Source organism: Zalophus californianus, chromosome 10, assembly GCF_009762305.2.
Source record: "Zalophus californianus isolate mZalCal1 chromosome 10, mZalCal1.pri.v2, whole genome shotgun sequence".
In the NCBI taxonomy this organism is placed as follows: domain Eukaryota; kingdom Metazoa; phylum Chordata; class Mammalia; order Carnivora; family Otariidae; genus Zalophus; species Zalophus californianus.
Genome location: NC_045604.1, coordinates 33,924,783 through 33,943,054, shown reverse-complemented (window position 1 = coordinate 33,943,054; position 18,272 = coordinate 33,924,783). Strand labels below are relative to the sequence as shown.

The 18,272-nt window shown below is 41.1% G+C and overlaps 1 protein-coding gene across 11 annotated transcripts in view; it reads right to left on the bottom strand.

Moving 5' to 3' along the window:
* The window catches only part of LOC113933204 (membrane cofactor protein-like), a 35,546-nt gene extending 17,323 nt beyond the window's left edge, over window positions 1–18,223 (bottom strand). For all 11 annotated transcript variants that reach the window (XM_035722116.1, XM_035722114.1, XM_035722113.1 and 8 more), the window contains exons 1-5: window positions 17,553–18,223; window positions 9,664–9,849; window positions 9,174–9,276; window positions 7,150–7,244; window positions 4,715–4,912 (exon numbers count right to left, since the gene is read on the bottom strand). In XM_035722116.1, coding sequence (XP_035578009.1) covers window positions 4,715–4,912; window positions 7,150–7,244; window positions 9,174–9,276; window positions 9,664–9,849; window positions 17,553–18,189 — 1,219 coding nt within the window. In that variant the 5' untranslated portion in view covers window positions 18,190–18,223. The remainder of the gene's footprint in view (window positions 1–4,714; window positions 4,913–7,149; window positions 7,245–9,173; window positions 9,277–9,663; window positions 9,850–17,552) is intronic.
* Window positions 18,224–18,272: the final 49 nt, after the last annotated feature.

The window sequence follows — 18,272 nt, the reverse complement described above, 5'->3', positions numbered from 1 at the left end:
TATGCTTGACTTCTTGCTACTCTTCCACAGGTCTGTAAGTCTCTCTCTCTCTTTTTAATTATTTCTTTTCAAATCACATTCTCCTGACTTCAGGTTCCCTGAGTTTCGCACTGTTGTGCTAAGCTGCTGTTACCGGCAATGGCTTCTTCATGTTGGCTAGACACAACTTACCTACCGTAAACCTCACCCTTTCCAGTACCCAGCTGTATTAGGTCTGACAAATGCAAAAAATCATGAAATTACCACAATAAAGACACAGACAAGTTCCATTACCCCCCAACATGTCCTCATGCCACTCTGGAATCAACCCTACCCACCCCCACAACCACCTTCACCAACCAGCCCAACACTGATCGCTTTTCTATCTCTATACAGCTGCTTTTCCAGAATGTCATAATGGGATCACTGCCTCTGAGTATGGCTTATTTCACTTAGCATAATGCCCTTGAGATTCCTTCCTGTTGCTGCATGGATTAGAGCTCACTCCTTTTTATTGCTGAGTAGTATTCCTGTACTGTATGGATGTACCCCTGTTTTTTTTAATCCATTTCACCCGTTGAAGGACAAGTCGGTTGTTCCCAGTCTGGGGTGATTATAACTAAGGCAGCTGAATATTCTCACACGGGTTTCTATGCAAGCATGTTTTCATTTTACTTGGATTGATGAGCTGTATGTTAAGGGTATGCTTAACTTTATAAGAAATCACCAAACTGTGTTCCAAAAAGGTTAGATTCTTATAAAAAGTGTATGAAAATTGCAATTGCTCCACATCTTTACCAGTATATGGTACTTTTAGGTTTTAGTTGTAGTTTTAATTTTTCAATTGCAACCATTCTAAACAGATATCTAGTGGTATCTCACTGTGGTTTAAATTACATTTCAGGGCACCTGGGTGGCTCAGACATCAAGCATCTGCCTTTGGCTCAGGTCATGATCCCGGGGTCCTGGGATCAAGCCCCACATCGGGCTCCCTGCTCAGCGGGAAGCCTGCTTCTCCCTCTCCCACTCCCCCTGCTTGTGTTCCTGCTCTCGCTGTCTCTCTCTCTGTCAAATAAATAAAATCTTTAAAATAAATAAATAAATAAATTACATTTCTGTAATTGCTAATGATATTGAGCAACTTCTCGTGTACTTTTTACCATCCATGTATCTTGTTTGATGAAACAGTTGTATTCAATATTTTGCCCATTTATAAAAACTGGGCTGTTTTCTTATTATTGCAGGGTTTTTTGTGTGTTTTTTTTTTAAGACTTTACTTATTTATTTGCCAGAGAGATACATAGAAAGAGAAAGAGTACAAGCAGGCGGAATGGCAGGCAGAGGGAGATGCAGGCTTCCGGCTGAGCAAGGAACCTGATGTGGGACTGGATCACAGGACCCTGGGATCATGACCTGACCTGAAGGCAGATGCTTAACTGACTGAGCCACCCAAATGTCCCTTATCATTGCGTTTTAAGAGTTCTTTACATGTTATACATATAAATCCATTATCAGGTATGAGTTTTGCAAATATTTTCTCTCCAGTCCATGGATCATTTTTAAAAATTCTTTAAACAGTGTCTTGTGAGAGCATACATACTGAACTTTTAAAAAGTCTATTTCATTAATTTTTTTCTTCTTTAAAGGATCATGCTTTTACGGTTGTATTTAAATCTCGGGCTAGGTCACAAACATTTTCTATGTTTTCTAGTAAAACTTCTATAGTTTTAGGTTTTATGTTTAAGCCTATTATCCATTTTGAGTAAACATTTGTATCTTATACTAACACGAATTCAGGATTCTTTTTGGTATTTTTGAGTATGCATGTCTAATTATGCCTGTACTTTCATCATTTTTCCACAGACCTGTTTGTAAACTGTGATACGATCAACTAGACACATCTGGAAGGGTTTCTTTCTGGACTCTGTATTCTATTCCATTGCTCTTTAAGGCTACCCTTTCAACAATACCACCCTGTCTTGATTATAAGCTTTATACTATGTTTTATAACTAAGTCCTTAAGCCAGGAAGAATGAGACTTCTAATTTTTTTCAAAAATGCTTTGAATATTTTGCTTTTGTCTTTTCATATTAATTTCATATTAAGCCTGTCAATTTCTATAAAAAATTCTGCTGGGATTTCTGTTGGGATTGTGAACTTATAGATCAGTTATGGAGAACTGACCTTTATTATACTGAACGTTCTAATTCACGTGACTGAATTTCTATTTATTAAGATCTTCTTTCTTTTAGTAAGTGTTTAGCTGTTTTTAGCCGTTCAAATCTGGCATGTTTGTTCAATTTATACACAAGTATTTATACAAGTGTGAAGTTGTAAATGGTAGTTCAACACTTTGTTTCTAATGGTTTATTGCCAGTATGTAGATACACAGTTGATTTCTGTACATTGATCTTGTGTCTTGCAACCTTGCTATAAAACTTGAGTCTTTCAAATCTTCTACCTAATCATCTCATAAGTGAGTGCAGTATATTTTATTTCTTCCCTTCCAGTGTGTTCCTGTTTCTATCTCTTCCTGAATGCTGAATACAACACAGTGCTGAATACAGAGGTGACTCAGCAGACTTGTTCCTTCCTTAGGGGGAAATAAACTAGTCTTTCATCATTAAATATAATGCTAGCTATGGCATTTTTATCAGGTTCAGAGAGTTTTGTTTGATTACTAGTTTGCTGAGAAATGTTATCGTGAAAAGATGACTTGTCAAGTGCTTTTTTTTCTTAACATCTATTAAGGTGTCATGTGGGGTTTTTTTTTTTCCCTTTTATATAGGATCTTGATAAGATAAATTATACTGACAAATTTTTGAATTTGAATCAACCTTGCATTCATGGAATAAATCTTACCTGATTATGGTGTATTCTTTTTCTTTTTTTAAAGATTTTATTTATTTATTTGACAGAGACAGACAAAGCGAGAGAGGGAACATACGCAGGGCGAGTTGGAGGGGGAGCAGAAGCAGGCTTCCTGCTGAGCAGGGAGCCTGATGTGGGGCTTGATCCCAGGACCCTGGGACCATGACCTGAGCCGAAGGCAGATGCCCAACAACTGAGCCACCCAGGCGCCCTGGTGTATTCTTATTTTTATATATGAGAGGATTTGATTTGTTAACATTTTGTTAAGAAGTTTTGGTTCCACATTCATTATGGATATTGTTTGTAATTTTTTTTGCAATGTTTCTGTTTGGTTTTAATATCAGGGTAATGGTGTCCTCACAAAATGAGCTGAAAAGTATTCCCTCTCTTGTGTTTTCTTGAAAAGTTTGCGCAGAGCTGTTATTATTCATTCCTTCATACTTGGTAGAATTCCCCATGTGGCCATAGGACCTAAACACCTTCTCTTTGTGAGAAGGTTTAAGTTGTCCAATTTATAGGCATAAAGTTGTTCCCTTATTATTTTTAAATGTCTGCAAGATCTGTTAGTGATGTCCTCTTTTTCATTCTTAATATTGGCAATTTGTATTTTCTTTTTTCTTGTCAGTCTGGCTAAGGAGGTTTATTCATTTTATTGATCTTTTCCAAGAAGCACAGGTTGGTTTCACTGGTTCTCTTCATTTTGTTCTCTTTTGAATTCCATTCATTTCTACCTTTACTGTTTCCTTCTGTTCCCAGGTACTGAGTTTAATTTCTTCTCTTTTAGTTTCTTAAGCTGGAAGCTTGGATCATGGGTTTGAGACTTTTCTCTTTTTCTAATAGAAGTACTGCAGGCTGTAAATATCTTTGAAAGCAATGCTTCTGCTGTATCCCACAAATAGTGGTATTTTGATATGTTGTATTTTCCATTTTTATTCAATTCAAAACACTTTCTAATTTTCCTTGTGACTTCTCCTTTGACTCATGGATTGATTAGAAGTATCTTGCATAATTTTCAAATATTTGGGGCTTTTATAGATCTCTTTGCTTTCTACATTCATTTCATTGTGATCTGGTATTATACCCTCCATGATTTCAATTTTAAAAAAAATTTTAAACCATCATATTGTGTAGAATATGATATTAGAGAATGTTCCATGTGTACCTGAATGGAGTAAATAGTTTGCTGTCATTCAGTGGTTCTTTCTTCCAAGAGTCAAATCCCCTCCAGAGTCTCCCTGCTTTTGGCCACTCTCTAGAGCCTTACACATTATTTTTAAAATATGTTTTGTCCAGAGTTTACCATTCTTATTTGTGAAAGGGTTAGTCTTTCACAGTTTGCTCTACCAGTTCCTGTAGCGGGGAACTCTCAGACTTCTTGTAATACATGATAGAACTTATTTTTAAGCCAGTGTATGCGGAGTCTTGATGTTTCCAAAGAAAAAACTCCTAACTCATACATACACACAGGAGTTCAAAGTGTATTAATTAGAATACCAAGAGCAGGTAGGGTAAGGGCTGGGGAGTTCTATAAACAGAATTATTTGGGTCACTTGGACCTACAGTAAACTAAATTAGGGGCACCTGTGTGGCTCAGTTGGTTAACCATCTGACTCTTGATTTTGGCTCAGGTTGTGATCTCATGAGTGCTGACACTGAACCCTGCATCGGGTTCCCCGCTCAGTGGGGAGTCTGCTATAGATTGTCTCTCTACCAAATAAATAAATAATCTTTAAAAAAATTAAATTAGAAACCAATTTAATGGGAGGAGCAAGCACATGTTGCTGTTTTGTTTACTTGTAGGTAAGTATTTACCAAGTGTTTCCAAAATATTTACAAACGAAGAAGGAAAGAAATGAAATATTACCTTTACACTGAGGAGGGTCACTACTCCATACACCATCGCCAGAACAAATAAGCCTGCTCTCTCCAATAAGTGAATATTCGTCTGGTCCACTTGAAGAATCACAACTGTAAGTTACCACTTCATTATATTCAAATTCATCCTTCTCACTACCAGTATGTGTTCCATGTGGTATTTTTCCAGGTGACTGACACTTTATCTCTTAAAAAGCGAAAAAAAAAAAAGAGGACATGAAAGCAAAAGGAAAAGATTGTGACAGCATTAGTGAAGTCCTAAGAACTGCCTTGAATAAATTCATTAATACATGATTTCTACAAGCCAGCCGTAACTCCAAAATCCATTTAGAAAAGTTTCTGTGAGAAAATATATTATCCCAAATTCAAACCAGTAATGTAGACGTGAGCTTTAATAAAACTCATTTTCTTAAATACCTATGTAAGATACCTACATGAAATACCTATATTTATCTGGAAAGCCATTTTAAGTTCTCACTATAAGAGATGCTGACAATTTAGTGAGAAAATATGCTTGTGATTAAAAATAAAGCTCCGTGCTGAGAAATGCTTTATAATTTATAAATATACTTGACACTTGAACAACAAAGGGATTAGGAGAACTGATCCTCTGCACAGTTGAAACTTCCCATATATCTTTTGACTCCCCCAAAACTTAACTACTAATGGCTTACTATTGACTAGAAGCCTTACCAAGAACATAAAGAGATGATTAACATATATTCTGTGTATGTATTATATACTATATTCTTACAATAAAATACACTAGAGAAAAGAAAGTGTTATTAAGAAAATCACAAGGAAGAGAAAATACATTTATAGTACCGTACAGTTAAAGAACCACAAATAAGTGGACCCACACAGTTAAAACTTGTGTTGTTGAAAGGTCAACTGTATATCCATTCACTACATCGGTAGTTTATAGTACCAAGATACTACTGTCTGTTTTCACTTTCATCCTAATGAGTCTACGGTGAAATTATCCAGATGCTACAATTTGTGATAACACAACAGACTGAATCCAGACATCTTCCTTTAAGCCAGATTTTGAAGAGATTTACCAAATTGTGAAACAATGCCACTATTCTCTTTCCTTTGGAAAATTCTGTTGTATAAAAAAAATGTGGCATGTATTAACATGCATTGAGCTTACAGTTCTTAAAAGTGAATTAATAAATATTTATTTAAAAAATTTCTCTGTTCTAGATATTTTTCCAAAGAAGACATCCAAATGGCCAACAGACACATGAAAAAGTGCTCAACATCGCTCGGCATCAGGGAAATCCAAATCAAAACCTCAATGAGATACCACCTCACACCAGTCAGAATGGCTAAAATGAACAAGTCAGGAAATGACAGATGTTGGCAGGGATGTGGAGAAAGGGGAACCCTCCTACACTGTTGGTGGGAATGCAAGCTGGTGCAACCACTCTGGTAAACAGTATGGAGGTTCCTCAAACAGTTGAAATTAGAGCTACCATTCGATCCAGCAATTGCACTACTGGGTATTTACCACAAAGATACAAATGTAGGGATCCGAAGGGGTACATGCACCCCAATGTTTATAGCAGCAATGTCCACAACAGCCAAACTGTGGAAAGAGCCAAGATGTCCAGCGACAGATGAATGGATAAAGATGTGGTATATATACACAATGGAATATCATGCAGCCATCAAAAGGAATGAGATCTTGCCATTTGCAACGACGTGGATGGAACTGGAAGGTGTTATGCTGAGTGAAATAAGTCAATCAGAGAAAGACATGTATCATATGACCTCACTGATATGAGGAATTCTTAATCTCAGGAAACAAACTTGAGTGTTGCTGGAGTGGTGGGGGGTGGGAGGGATGGGGTGGCTGGGTGATAGACATTGGGGAGGGTATGTGCTATGGTGAGCGCTGTGAATTGTGCAAGACTGTTGAGTCGCAGATCTGTACTTCTGCGACAAATAATGCAACATATGTTAAGAAAAAAGAAAAAGAAGAAAATAGCAGGAGGGGAAGAATGAGGGGGAGTAAGTCAGAGGGGGAAACGAACCATGAGAGACGATGGACTCTGAAAAACAAACTGAGGGTTCTAGAGGGGAGGAGGGTGGGGGGATGGGTTAGCCTGGTGATGGGTATTCAAGGGGGCACGTTCTGCATGGAGCACTGGGTGTTATGCACAAACAATGAATCATGGAACACTTCATCAAAAACTAATGATGTAATATATGGTGATTAACATAACAATAAAAAAATAAAAATTAAAAAACAAAGTGAAAAAAAATTTCTCTGTTCTAATTCCAATATAATGACTACCAATAGACATAACTCACATAAAGAAAAGTGCTTTGGGGTTTCTAATTTTAAAGCCTAAAGGGATCCCAACAACAAAGTTTTAAGAACTAGTGCTCTAGATTCTAACGAAAGAATATACTTACTTGTACATAGTGGGGGATCATTACTCCAAACCACTGCATTTTTGTCACGACTAGAAACTTCACAATACAGAATTCTTTTTCCAATTAACCGAAAACTAAATGAGAAAAGGAAAAGTTACTGGATTCTCTAGCAGTTAACAAGATGCATATAATAATGAAAAAAATTTTTACATGGTTGTTTCTTTATGCTACAGTAGTTTGCCATTTTTTTTTTAAAGACTTTATTTATTTGACAGAGACAGACACAGCGAGAGAGGGAACACAAGCAGGGGGAGTGGGAGAGGGAGAAGCAGGCTTCCCGCCGAGCAGGGAGCCTGATGCGGGGCTCGATCCCAGGATCCCGGGACCACGACCTGAGCCGAAGGCAGACGCTTAACGACTGAGCCACCCAGGCGCCCCTCTACCAAATTTAAAGAAGAACTAATACCTATGCTTCTCAAACCTTTCCAAAAAATTCAAGAGGGAAGTCTTCCAAATTCATTATGAGATCAGCGTCAACATGATACCAAAACCAGACGAACACACTACAAGGAAATAAAGCTACAGACCAATATCTCTTATGAACAATGATGCAAGTATCATCAAAAAATACTAAACAACAAATTCTGCAGCATATTATACACCACGAACAAGCGAGACTTATTCTTGGCATACAAGGATGGTTCAACATGAAAAACGATCAATGTCATATGCCACACCAGCAGAATGGACAAAAACCACATCATCATTTCAAGTGATACAGAAAAAGCATTTGACAAAATTCAACACTCTTTCATGATAAATATACTCAATGAACTACGAAGACAAGAAAAGTATCTTAAGATAATAAGAGCCATTCATGAAAAACCCACAGCAAATATCATACTCAATGGTGAAAAGCTGGAAGCTTTACCTCTAAGATGAGGAACAAGTCAAGCATGCCTGCTTTTACCAGTTCTATTCAACACAGTACTGGAAATTCTAGCCACAGCAGTTTGGCAAGAAAAAGAAATAAAAGACATCCAAAACATCCAAACTGGAAAGGAGGAAGTAAAATTAGCAGTCTGAAGATGATGTGATCTTCTCTGTAGAAAACCCTAAAGATTCCACCAGAACAAAAGTGTTAGTAGCATTAATAAATGAATTCAGCAAACACAGCATACAAAGTAAGTATAAAAAAAAATCAGATGCAGGGCACCTGGGTGGCTCAGTTGCTCAGTGTCTGACTCTTGATTTGGGCTCAGGTCATCATCTCAGGGTTGTGAGATCAAGCCCTGCTTCTGCATCTGCACTGAGAGTGGAGCGTACTTAAGATGCTCTCTCTCCCTCTCTTTCTGCTCCCTCTCCCCCACAACTCACATGCATGCGCTCTCTCTCTCTCTCTCTCTCTCAAAAAAAAAAAAAAATACATTTCCATATTGTATTCCATTTATCCTCTAGGTGAACATTTTCCATAAATGCCAAGCATCCCCAATATATATTATTAAAAGAGCCCTACAGAACAAAGGCTGTTATTCTTAAGTGCTCAGTATCTCTTTTTGAAATACTTAAACTTTGAAAAAAAAAAAAAAGAAATACTTAAACTTTGTAGCAGTCACAAATATCCAACTGACAAATCCTGATCAACATAATGGTCCAGGCTAACCACCATGTGAATTTTGACACGGTAACACCTTAGAATTATCTCAATATAAGACTATCTACAGTTGGCAATTCGATCTCCCATTTCTATAAGCCCAACATCAACTTTGAGAGTTGACCACTTTAAATAGGGTGCACTTTGTTGTCAAAAATGAAGTCATCATTGTTAATGCTTACAATATGTTTATAGTAAATATTACAGAATTTTCCTTTTCTTCAATTTATATTTCTTTCTACTAATTACACATCTTCTCAGTTTCAATAAAAAGCCTGAGACTTGTTAGGCTATAAGTATCACTTGTCACATAAAACAAAAGAAATCAAGTTTATGGGAATGCCTAAGAGAAGCAAAACAAAAATGGAATTAGTAGTATTTATCTTATTTCCTCTAAGGAAAAACTTACCCCTCATTACAAGAGTAGTGAACCTGTGAACCAAAGATAAAAGATCCATTTACACCGACTAGCTTGCCATTTACAGGTTCTCCTGGATGTGGACATAATTTTTCTAAAAGAAAATTTATAAATTCATTGTTTTAGAGTGATTTCAAAACATCTCAAAATGTTTAAATGCTTAAATGTTAAGTTGGCATATTTCATAGCAATTTCAAAACATTTAAATTAAAAATCAAAATTCTACATTGCTCTTCTGAATTCATGAGAGTGTTACTTTCTTTCTTTGACAATTATAAGGCCAAACTTAAGATTCACATTTAACCAGGTGACCAATTGCCAAGAACGATTCCCTGGAGATTTTTCAAAGCCTGAAAAACTACATTGCTATCTAAAACCTACATTCACATGAGAAAACAATCACTGCACTAGTGCAGCATGCAACCTAAAATGTGTGAACTCTCTAGAATAATTAAAAAAAAAAAAAGTTTTGTACACTTACCCGTACAAGCCTCGTCGAGAGGTGTCCATGTGTTATCAGGCTGACAAACGGAAAATATGGAACGAAAAGGTGTAATAAGCTTGTATCCTGGTCGACACTCGAAGTATACTCTGTCCCTAGGATTATAATTGGGTTTAGTAACATTTGGCCTCATAGAGATGTATCTCGGAGGAGGATCACAGGCATCTAGGAATAAGAGAATGAGAACATGAAAATGAAGTGTTTTATCTCTTTCACCAACCAGGGACTATGGTTTCCCAGCAGATAGGTAATACAGAATAAATGGAAAGATCCTTTGCAAGATTTTAAATGATTCTTCCATGCTTTTACCCAAGTGGTGAAAGTAGTTGAGGATGTGCCTTGTTTATTTTCAGGAACATCCTACTAGGTTTTGATCTGTTCGGGAATAAGATGAATTTTCTTTCAACAATAAATTGAAGAAACAAAATCAATGGTTTAGGTCTTAACAATATTTTGTGGATAAGCATCCTTTCCCACGTTTTTCTAAATTCATTTCAAAACTCGCCTCTCCTCTAAAAAGCCTTCTGTAGTACACAGCACTCTGCTCTGATTACTCTTCCATAGTCTGAAACAAACTAATGATAACTTGTCACTTCAGGCTCAGTCTCCTCGTTGCAGAAGTCAAGTTTCTAGAGGTCAGAGATCATAGGTCTCCTTTTTCTACTGCACTCAGTATCCAGTGGATACTTCAGAAATGCTAGAGTATCAGGTGATTATTAAATAGCATTATGTAGTTCATAGATCAAGATAAATACGCACTAAGTCTTTAATATAAGACTCATTTCATACTTCATATGAGTGAATGGAGCTTCTCCAAAGTGAACAGATGCCACTTAAATATCAAAATTTACTATGGAACAGCCTTACAAGAAAATATGTTGCTTTGGGGGGCATTATTTTACATATAATTTCATCTTCCTCCACTGATCAATGGATCCCGCATTCCTTCAGCTAGAAATGCTATATAATTCCATGCTAGATAGAAATACATAACATTATTAGAAATCATGGAACCCCCAAGAAATCAAGTAACAGCATGCCCCTGATTAAATAATACAAGTTTTCCTTGCTTTATGCATTCAATTTCAGTAACTATCTTGGAAGCAGATAAAGAAGATAGAATTCCAAATATGACTTTCATATATAGTGATCTGTTCAGAAAAAGAAATGTCAGTTGGATGGTTTAACCATTCAACTAATTTGAAGTATTTCTTCTTCCTTGCATGTTCAATGTATAAGACATGCTTTCAAAAATGTGCAGAGTTTACAACTTGCTCTGTAAGCTTTATACACCATGATAATTGCACCCAGTATCACACTGTTTTACAATAACATTGCTTCTCTTGCTCAGAACACTGATGTTTTTTATCCTCTGGCTACCCTTCCTTCTCTGCCCAACTGCATAATGTGATGTTCCTAATGGGTTGCTGGGGGAACTCCTGTTACTTCATTCTGCACATCCCTCTCAGTGAGTGTGTATACTCCCATGACCTCATTACCACTGAGAAGAGCTGCCTCCCAAATCCTGGTGTCCATGCTTGATCTCTAGCCAAGGTGCCAACTGTATATATTCAATTGCCTCCCCACATACCCGACATGCTATCTATGTAACATTTTGAAGCCAAAGTATGGACTCTTGATTCTTCACACTCACACATGCCCAGCAAAAAGACAGATGGGTGCCTAAATTTTTGATTCTTGAATAATTAGCAAGCAGTGTTATATTAGTTTTCAGGTGTACAATAATAGTGATTCAGAAATTCTATATATTACTCAATAATCATCACAATAAATGTACTTTTAATCCCCTTCACCTATTTCACCCATCGCCCCTACCAACCTCGCCTCTGGTAACCATGAGTTTGTTCGCTAAATTTAAGTGTTTGTTTTTTAGTTTATCTTTTTTCTTTGTTCATTTGTTTTGTTTCTAAGAAGTTCCATATATGGGGGTGCCTGGGTGGCTCAGTTGGTTAAGCGTCTGATTCTTGATTTCAGCTCATGTCATGATGTCAGTATCATGAGATCGAGCCTTGCATCAGGCTCTGTGCTGAGTGTGGAGTCTGCGTGAGATTCTTAATTCCTCTCCCTTGCCCCAACCCCTCCACTTGTGCTTTCTCTCTTTAAAAAAAAAGTAAAAAAAAGAAATTCCATTATGCACGTTAAATCATATGACATTTGTGTTTCTCTTACTGACTTAATTCATTTGGCATTATATCCTCTAGATCCATCCATGATGCTGCAAATGGCAAAATTCCATTCCTTTTCATGGCTAAGTAATAGTCCACTGTGTGTGTGTGTGTGTGTGTGTGTGTGTGTGTGTGTGTGTGTGCGCGCGCGTGCATACCACACCTTCTTTATCCATTCATCTATTGATAGACCCTTGGGTTGCTTCCATATTTTGGCTATTGTAAATACTGATGCAATAAAAATAGCAGTACATATATCTTCTCAAGTTAGTGTTTTCACATTCTCAGGATAAATAGCCAGAATTACTATTTCTAAATTGCTAAAGAACCTCCATATGTTTTCCACAGTGGCTGCACTAGTTTGAATTCCCACCAACAGTGGACGAGAAGGCAGTTTATCCACATCTTTATGCTTTTGATTTTGCCCATTCTGACAAGTGGGAGGTGATATCTCACTGTGCTCCTGATTTGCATTTTCCTGATGATGAGTGATACTGAGCAACCTTTGCATGAGTCTCTTGGCCGTTTGTCTGTCTTCTATGGAGAAATGTCTGTTCCTGTCTCCTGCCCATTTTAAATTAGATTAGCTGAGGTTTTTTGGTGTTGAGTTAACGAGAGACAGTCTTCACAACTCAAATGCCTGTTCCATATCTCTAATTCTACCTTTTCCTCCAGTTCAGACCACTGCCATTTCTTCTCTACAGTGCTACCAGCATCTCTGAACAGGCCCCCTTACCTACCTCACCACCTTTCCATTCATTTCATGTTTCACAATGCTGCCGAAGACACGTTGATAGGACACAGTGACCAAAGCTCTTCCAAGTCGGATACCTTTCAATGACTTCCCAACGCCCTCAGGACAATGTCTAGCCGACTTGTAAAGCCCGTCACTATCAGGACTCTGCTCACTCTTGCATCCTATTCTCAAGCCCTATTCAATTCCCGGCAGTGTCCATTAAATTACCTAAATTACGTCAGCACTCCAGACCTCCCTGCATCATTTAACTTCAGCTTTGACCAGAGACCCCGCATTCCTCCCACCCTCCCACCCACTCATCCTCGTTTCAGCCAACGTGCCACTTCTTGTGGCTCTTGACATCTCTCACCAAAAAACTGGGTTAAGGGACAACTTGGGTGGGCACCTGGGTGGCTCAGTTGGTTAAGCGACTGCCTCCGGCTCAGGTCATGGTCCCAGGGTCCTGGGATCGAGCCCCTCATCGGGCTCCCTGCTCAGCGGGGAGCCTTCTTCTCTCTCTGCCTGCCACTCTCCCTGCTTCTGCTCTCTCTCTCTCTGACAAATAAATAAATAAAATCTCAAAAAAAAAAAAAACTGGGTTAAGTGTCCTCACCGTCCCCATTTACGTCTTCCAAGATGACTCCACAGAGGAAGTCGTTATTGTTTCTACTCCCTACAAGACGGTTACCTTCTGAGGACCATGGGTGACACCTCTGCACTTGTAATACCTAACAACAGAGCTGAATGAGCGCTCTTACCAGTTCCACACACTCTTAGACTAAAACTCAAATTCTTTTCTGCTCAGCCAACTTCTTCCAGAGATATCAGCAAATCGTAATTTTTTCTTGGTTGTTTTATGCCTGTCTTCAACTTTTCTCATTGGTTGAATGACAGCTCTTTCCCTTTAACAGAGTATCTGATTTCTTTCATGTCAAAGTATTTATGCTTTCTTGTTTTATTTTGAGCCCATTCTCCATCACTGCTCTTGTTAGAAACAGTAGTTTAACATTATCAAAGGAGAACTCCAAATCATGGGGATTTTATTTTTTCCCAAGTACGGTAACCAAAGACTCTATGTCTTGTTTCTTAAACAATAGTGGTGATAGTATTTATCATTTTAGAAATAGCAAACAGCCAGCACTACCTGTACCATTATTTCAAGTACAATTTAACTTATCTTCATACTCATCCTATGAGTTGGGCACTATTTTGCCCTCTCTAAGGTGAGCCAACTAAGGCCCAGTAGGTTAAGTAACTTGCCCAAGCCAACATCTCCAGCAGCCGGCAGTCTGGGTCCACTACGGACACTGCTTCCCACCACACTCATCTGAAACCCTCCCACGCTGACACCACACCCTGCAATGTCGTCCTCAAGAAACGGTCTTCTACTGAATCTGCGGAAATCAAAGTAACCCCGGTTTAGATTTGCTATGTGCCAAGTCACACAAAAGGGCTCAAGTGCCCTGGAAGGACAGATAATAACATCATGTCTGGATTTTAATGATGGGGATTGTTCATTCCTGACTATCCTGTTGCTTTTCACAGTGATTCGCTCTTTGATCTAGTCCTTGGCCTTTCTCTTGCCTCGCCTTTCCTCCTGCTACCACACTGGGTAGCTCCACAGTCCTTGAGAGCCCCCAGCCATGTCATATCTCTAAGCCTCTGATCACACTGCTCCCTTGGCTATGAACACCCTTCCTTCCCGCTCAGCTGCAAACCCTGCTCAACTCCTGTGTTCTTACATTGAATCCACTCAACTGCTCCTCTAGCAAGCACTGTCTGCTTTCCTGGGGAGGCAGTGGCCAGTCCCCTTCTCTTAGACTGTCCTCTGTGTGGATCTCTCAGTCACTATCACAAGTCATTGTGTTGACTAGATCCCATGGCTGACTCCATTCACCCATGCAGCCATAACACCAAGCACAGCATGTCCATCAGAGAGGTGCTAGGCAAAACGATTTAGCACTCAAAAGACCACTGCAGTGAAAGAGAACACCAAGGTCAAAAATAATACTGTGATGCATCTAATCCTGAAAAGAATCACCTTTAAGCTTTATGCCCTGGAGAAAGATCTGGCCATGTAATTTCTTCTGTTGCCTATCTCCCAGGATTCTGGTTACCTAGCAATTGACCAGATAAGGACTGCTCTCTTTGCATGATAATACGTAGAGTAAGGACAGAAGAAATTACTCTGTAAGCACTTAGGGATCTATCTTGGCTTCCTCCATTAAAGAGAAAGAAAAGACCTAAAAAAGACACCACTCACAGCAGGAGATGGTGGGTTTTGTCCAAAAAGCAGACCCCTTCTGGAAGAAGGAGACCGGTCCCGCATTGGACAAGTGTTCCCTTCTACCATCCCATGTAGCTGGCAACCACCGCTGAGATGGCAGGCCTCCAGGCACAACACTGTCTGCTTACAAACCTGCTTCTGGGCCGGGGAGCTGCTTCAAAACTCACATGTGTGTTCTAGTGCCATATTTTCCCTACCTGACAGAATGAGGCTCATTTGTACTTTCTCTTAATTTCATACCTATCCTGATTTTACCTTTGAACTCTCAACTTGGCCTTGTGTTTCCTTTTCTGCATTTCTGTTTTATTACCTTCCATGTTGCACCCTATTCATTTCCTCTCTTCCAAACAACAGTCATGGTCTCCTTCAACTGTTGGCTCCAAGCCTGATCTAAACTTGATCCTTTTCTAAAACATTTTCCTGGTTTCTTTTATTGCCACTGGCCCCTCCGCACGCTACTCCCCCCACAGAAATGAACTTTTTGTTGATTAGCAACAAGCAAGACTAGAGTATTGTGAGCCCTGCAGACTCCACATAAAGAGTGGAAGCCAGAGCCTCTCTGACAGTCAGCTTCCCCGGACTGAGCTTAGGCACCGCACAAAGGCCATCCTAAGGACGGGTGTTTAAAGAACCTTCCTCCTGGCAGCAGGAGGAATTTTTGCTGCCACTCTAAGTCCCAGCTTAATTACAGTGTATTATTTATATTTCACTTTCTGGTACTCAGTAGTTATAGAAGAGTGTAGACACTGGGCAAAAAACTGTAAATCTGGAACCACAAGTGTGACAAGACAGAGAAGATCTCTGCATTCTAGCAGGGAGAGCAGAAGACAGTTTTGCAAGAGTGACTCCCAGTCAGGGGGGATTTGGGCTGGAGTGTGTGTGTCTATCTGAGACAGGGTGGTCAGAGAGGGGCCTCCTGAGGGGGTGACATCTCAAATGGGCTTAAAGGGTAAGAAGGAGCCTGACAGACAAGGGGCCGGAAGAGAATGTTCCAAGTCTGAGGGACTAGTAAGTACAGAAGCCCCACAGAGGCAGAGTTTGGCCTCTTCAGTAAGAGAAATTGCCCCGGCCCCTAGTCATTGTTAAATGCTATCAGAGAATCAAGCTCCTTTCCTCCAGAACACTTGTCTTGGGTTATAACGTATTTGTTCATAGCAGGTTTTGATTTGTCTGCCACTCCCCATAAATTTTAGCAACGATTACTCGACTGCCACTGTGTGCCTGGCACTGGGGTTCTAAGTGAGCAAAATAGTTTCTGTTTCTACTTGTGTGAGTGGAAGCAGATCAATAGTGAAATCAGGATCATAAAAATGGGACAGTTTTGTGATCAATCACCAGTGTATCCTCAGGACCAGCATAGAACCCGGCACACAGAAGGCAAATATGTGTTGAATGAATGCTACTAAGGAAAGAATGAAGCATACAAATCGTATATGTAATAGGATCCTAGAAATAACTTGGGCAGAGAAACATAGGTGCAGAAAAAGACAGAAAGAAATATACCAAAGTACTGAAAATGGTTGTCGCTTCATTGTAAATGTGTTAGACAACAAGCATGTCTTCTTTAGTGCATATATATATATATATATATATATATATATATATATAAAATAAACACTAATTCTTACTCAGTGAACACTAAACAAATTTAGTGGTTGGGGGCCTTCAGGCCTTCAGTTTCCCTCAATGGGTGTAAGGGAAAACCGGATTGACATTATTTACCGTGTATTTCTTAGGATACTCATTTGTCAGTAAGCTACCAATGCTTTTAAGATTAATTCAGAATTCCCCTCAAATATGACCCACCCTTATGAAAACAAGGAATACAATGGCAAAAAGCCATTAGGTAATGGAATTGGATAACGTCTCTTGGACGGAAACAGGAAGATGATTCTATGTCCAGAAAAAAAAAAAAACTGAAAGAGGAACACCCTGTAAACCAACACCAATATGATCTTGGACAACAAGGTGACCGTTGCCTTTAGGAACAAAAAGCAAGGTGTGGCCTTCCCAAACCCTCTAAGCCCCAGGGGCCCGCAGCATGCTTGCACCCGGAGCCCACACTCACCCAAGCACCGCACAGCCACACGCGATCCCCAACCCCCAGTAAAGCAAATGGTGAGCTTCCTTACCCCACACCCACCACCACAAGCCTGGTTAGTTCCGTAAACCACACACCCGGTAACACCCAGCCCGGCACAAACAACCCCCCTCTCCCCAAGGCCATCAGCCCTCCAGGGAACACAGGACAAACTTCCCCACCGGCACACCGCGGATCCTAGCAACAGCCACACGCACTGGGGACGGAGACCAAGCCGTCACCCCAAGCCCCGAGTCCGCGCTCCCCTGCCCCTAGGTGCCTCAGTCCGGAAGCACACTTCAACCACTCGCTGGGGTCACAGTTCCGCCAGGGGAAAACACCAGCCGCGCGCAACACCCGCAGGGCTCACTGCCCAACGCCTCGCAAGCCCTCAACTCCGGCCCCACAGGGCCCACACGCCCTGGGTACCCGCATAGCACGACGGGGGCCGCCCCAGCGCCGCACCTACTCCCGACCCACCAAGCAAAGCTCCTGGGCCCTGGGCCCCGTCCGCCTCCTCCCCGACCCGCTCCCCGCTCCAGCGCGCCGCCAAAGCGCACACCCTCTCCAGACTCTTACCAGAGGGCATGGGTATCAGGAGCACTGAGGCCATCAAAGGGATCCCAAAACAACACAAAAAAGAAAAGCGCTTCTCGAGGCAGCAGCGATGGGCTGTGCGCGGCGCGCAGGACGCCGTCATCTTGCAGGAGACCAGCGGGAACCTCAGAGGCCGCCAAGCCCACACGGTCTCAGGACCCGGAAAACAGACGCAACAATTCCCCAGGACCCGGGAGTCAGGAGCCACCCGCGAGGGCGTGGCCTGACCAGTGCTTGGGCGGAAGTGGCGCGCCTTCCCGAAGTGGGTGTGGCCAACTGGCGCCGGGAGGCGGGGCCTGAGCGCGAGGTCCACAGGCCGCCCCGGACCTGGCGTGGGCCTGCGGGGTTCGCGCCGCCGGGTCGCGGAGCGGCTCGGTCCCCTCCCGCGGACGCCGAGCGTCCCTGCGACGATCCGGTGTGCACACCGACCCGAAGTCCCCGGCGGCTTGCGGCGCTCGGCCGCCTCACCGCCCGGACTCTGGAAGGGTGGGAAGGAAAGCAGAGCTGGCGGGGTCATCTTTGTCCCTTTTCCGGAACGGAGCGCCGCAGGGAGCGAAAAGCGCAGCGACCTGGAACTACTAACCCAAGGCCCAGGCAGCGGGTCGTCGTGGGGCCGCATCCCTCGCGACTCCCGTGTGTCGTGGGGCACTCCGCACCTCCCGAACTCCCTGGGCCCTTGTTTCAAGAGTTGGCATTAATCGG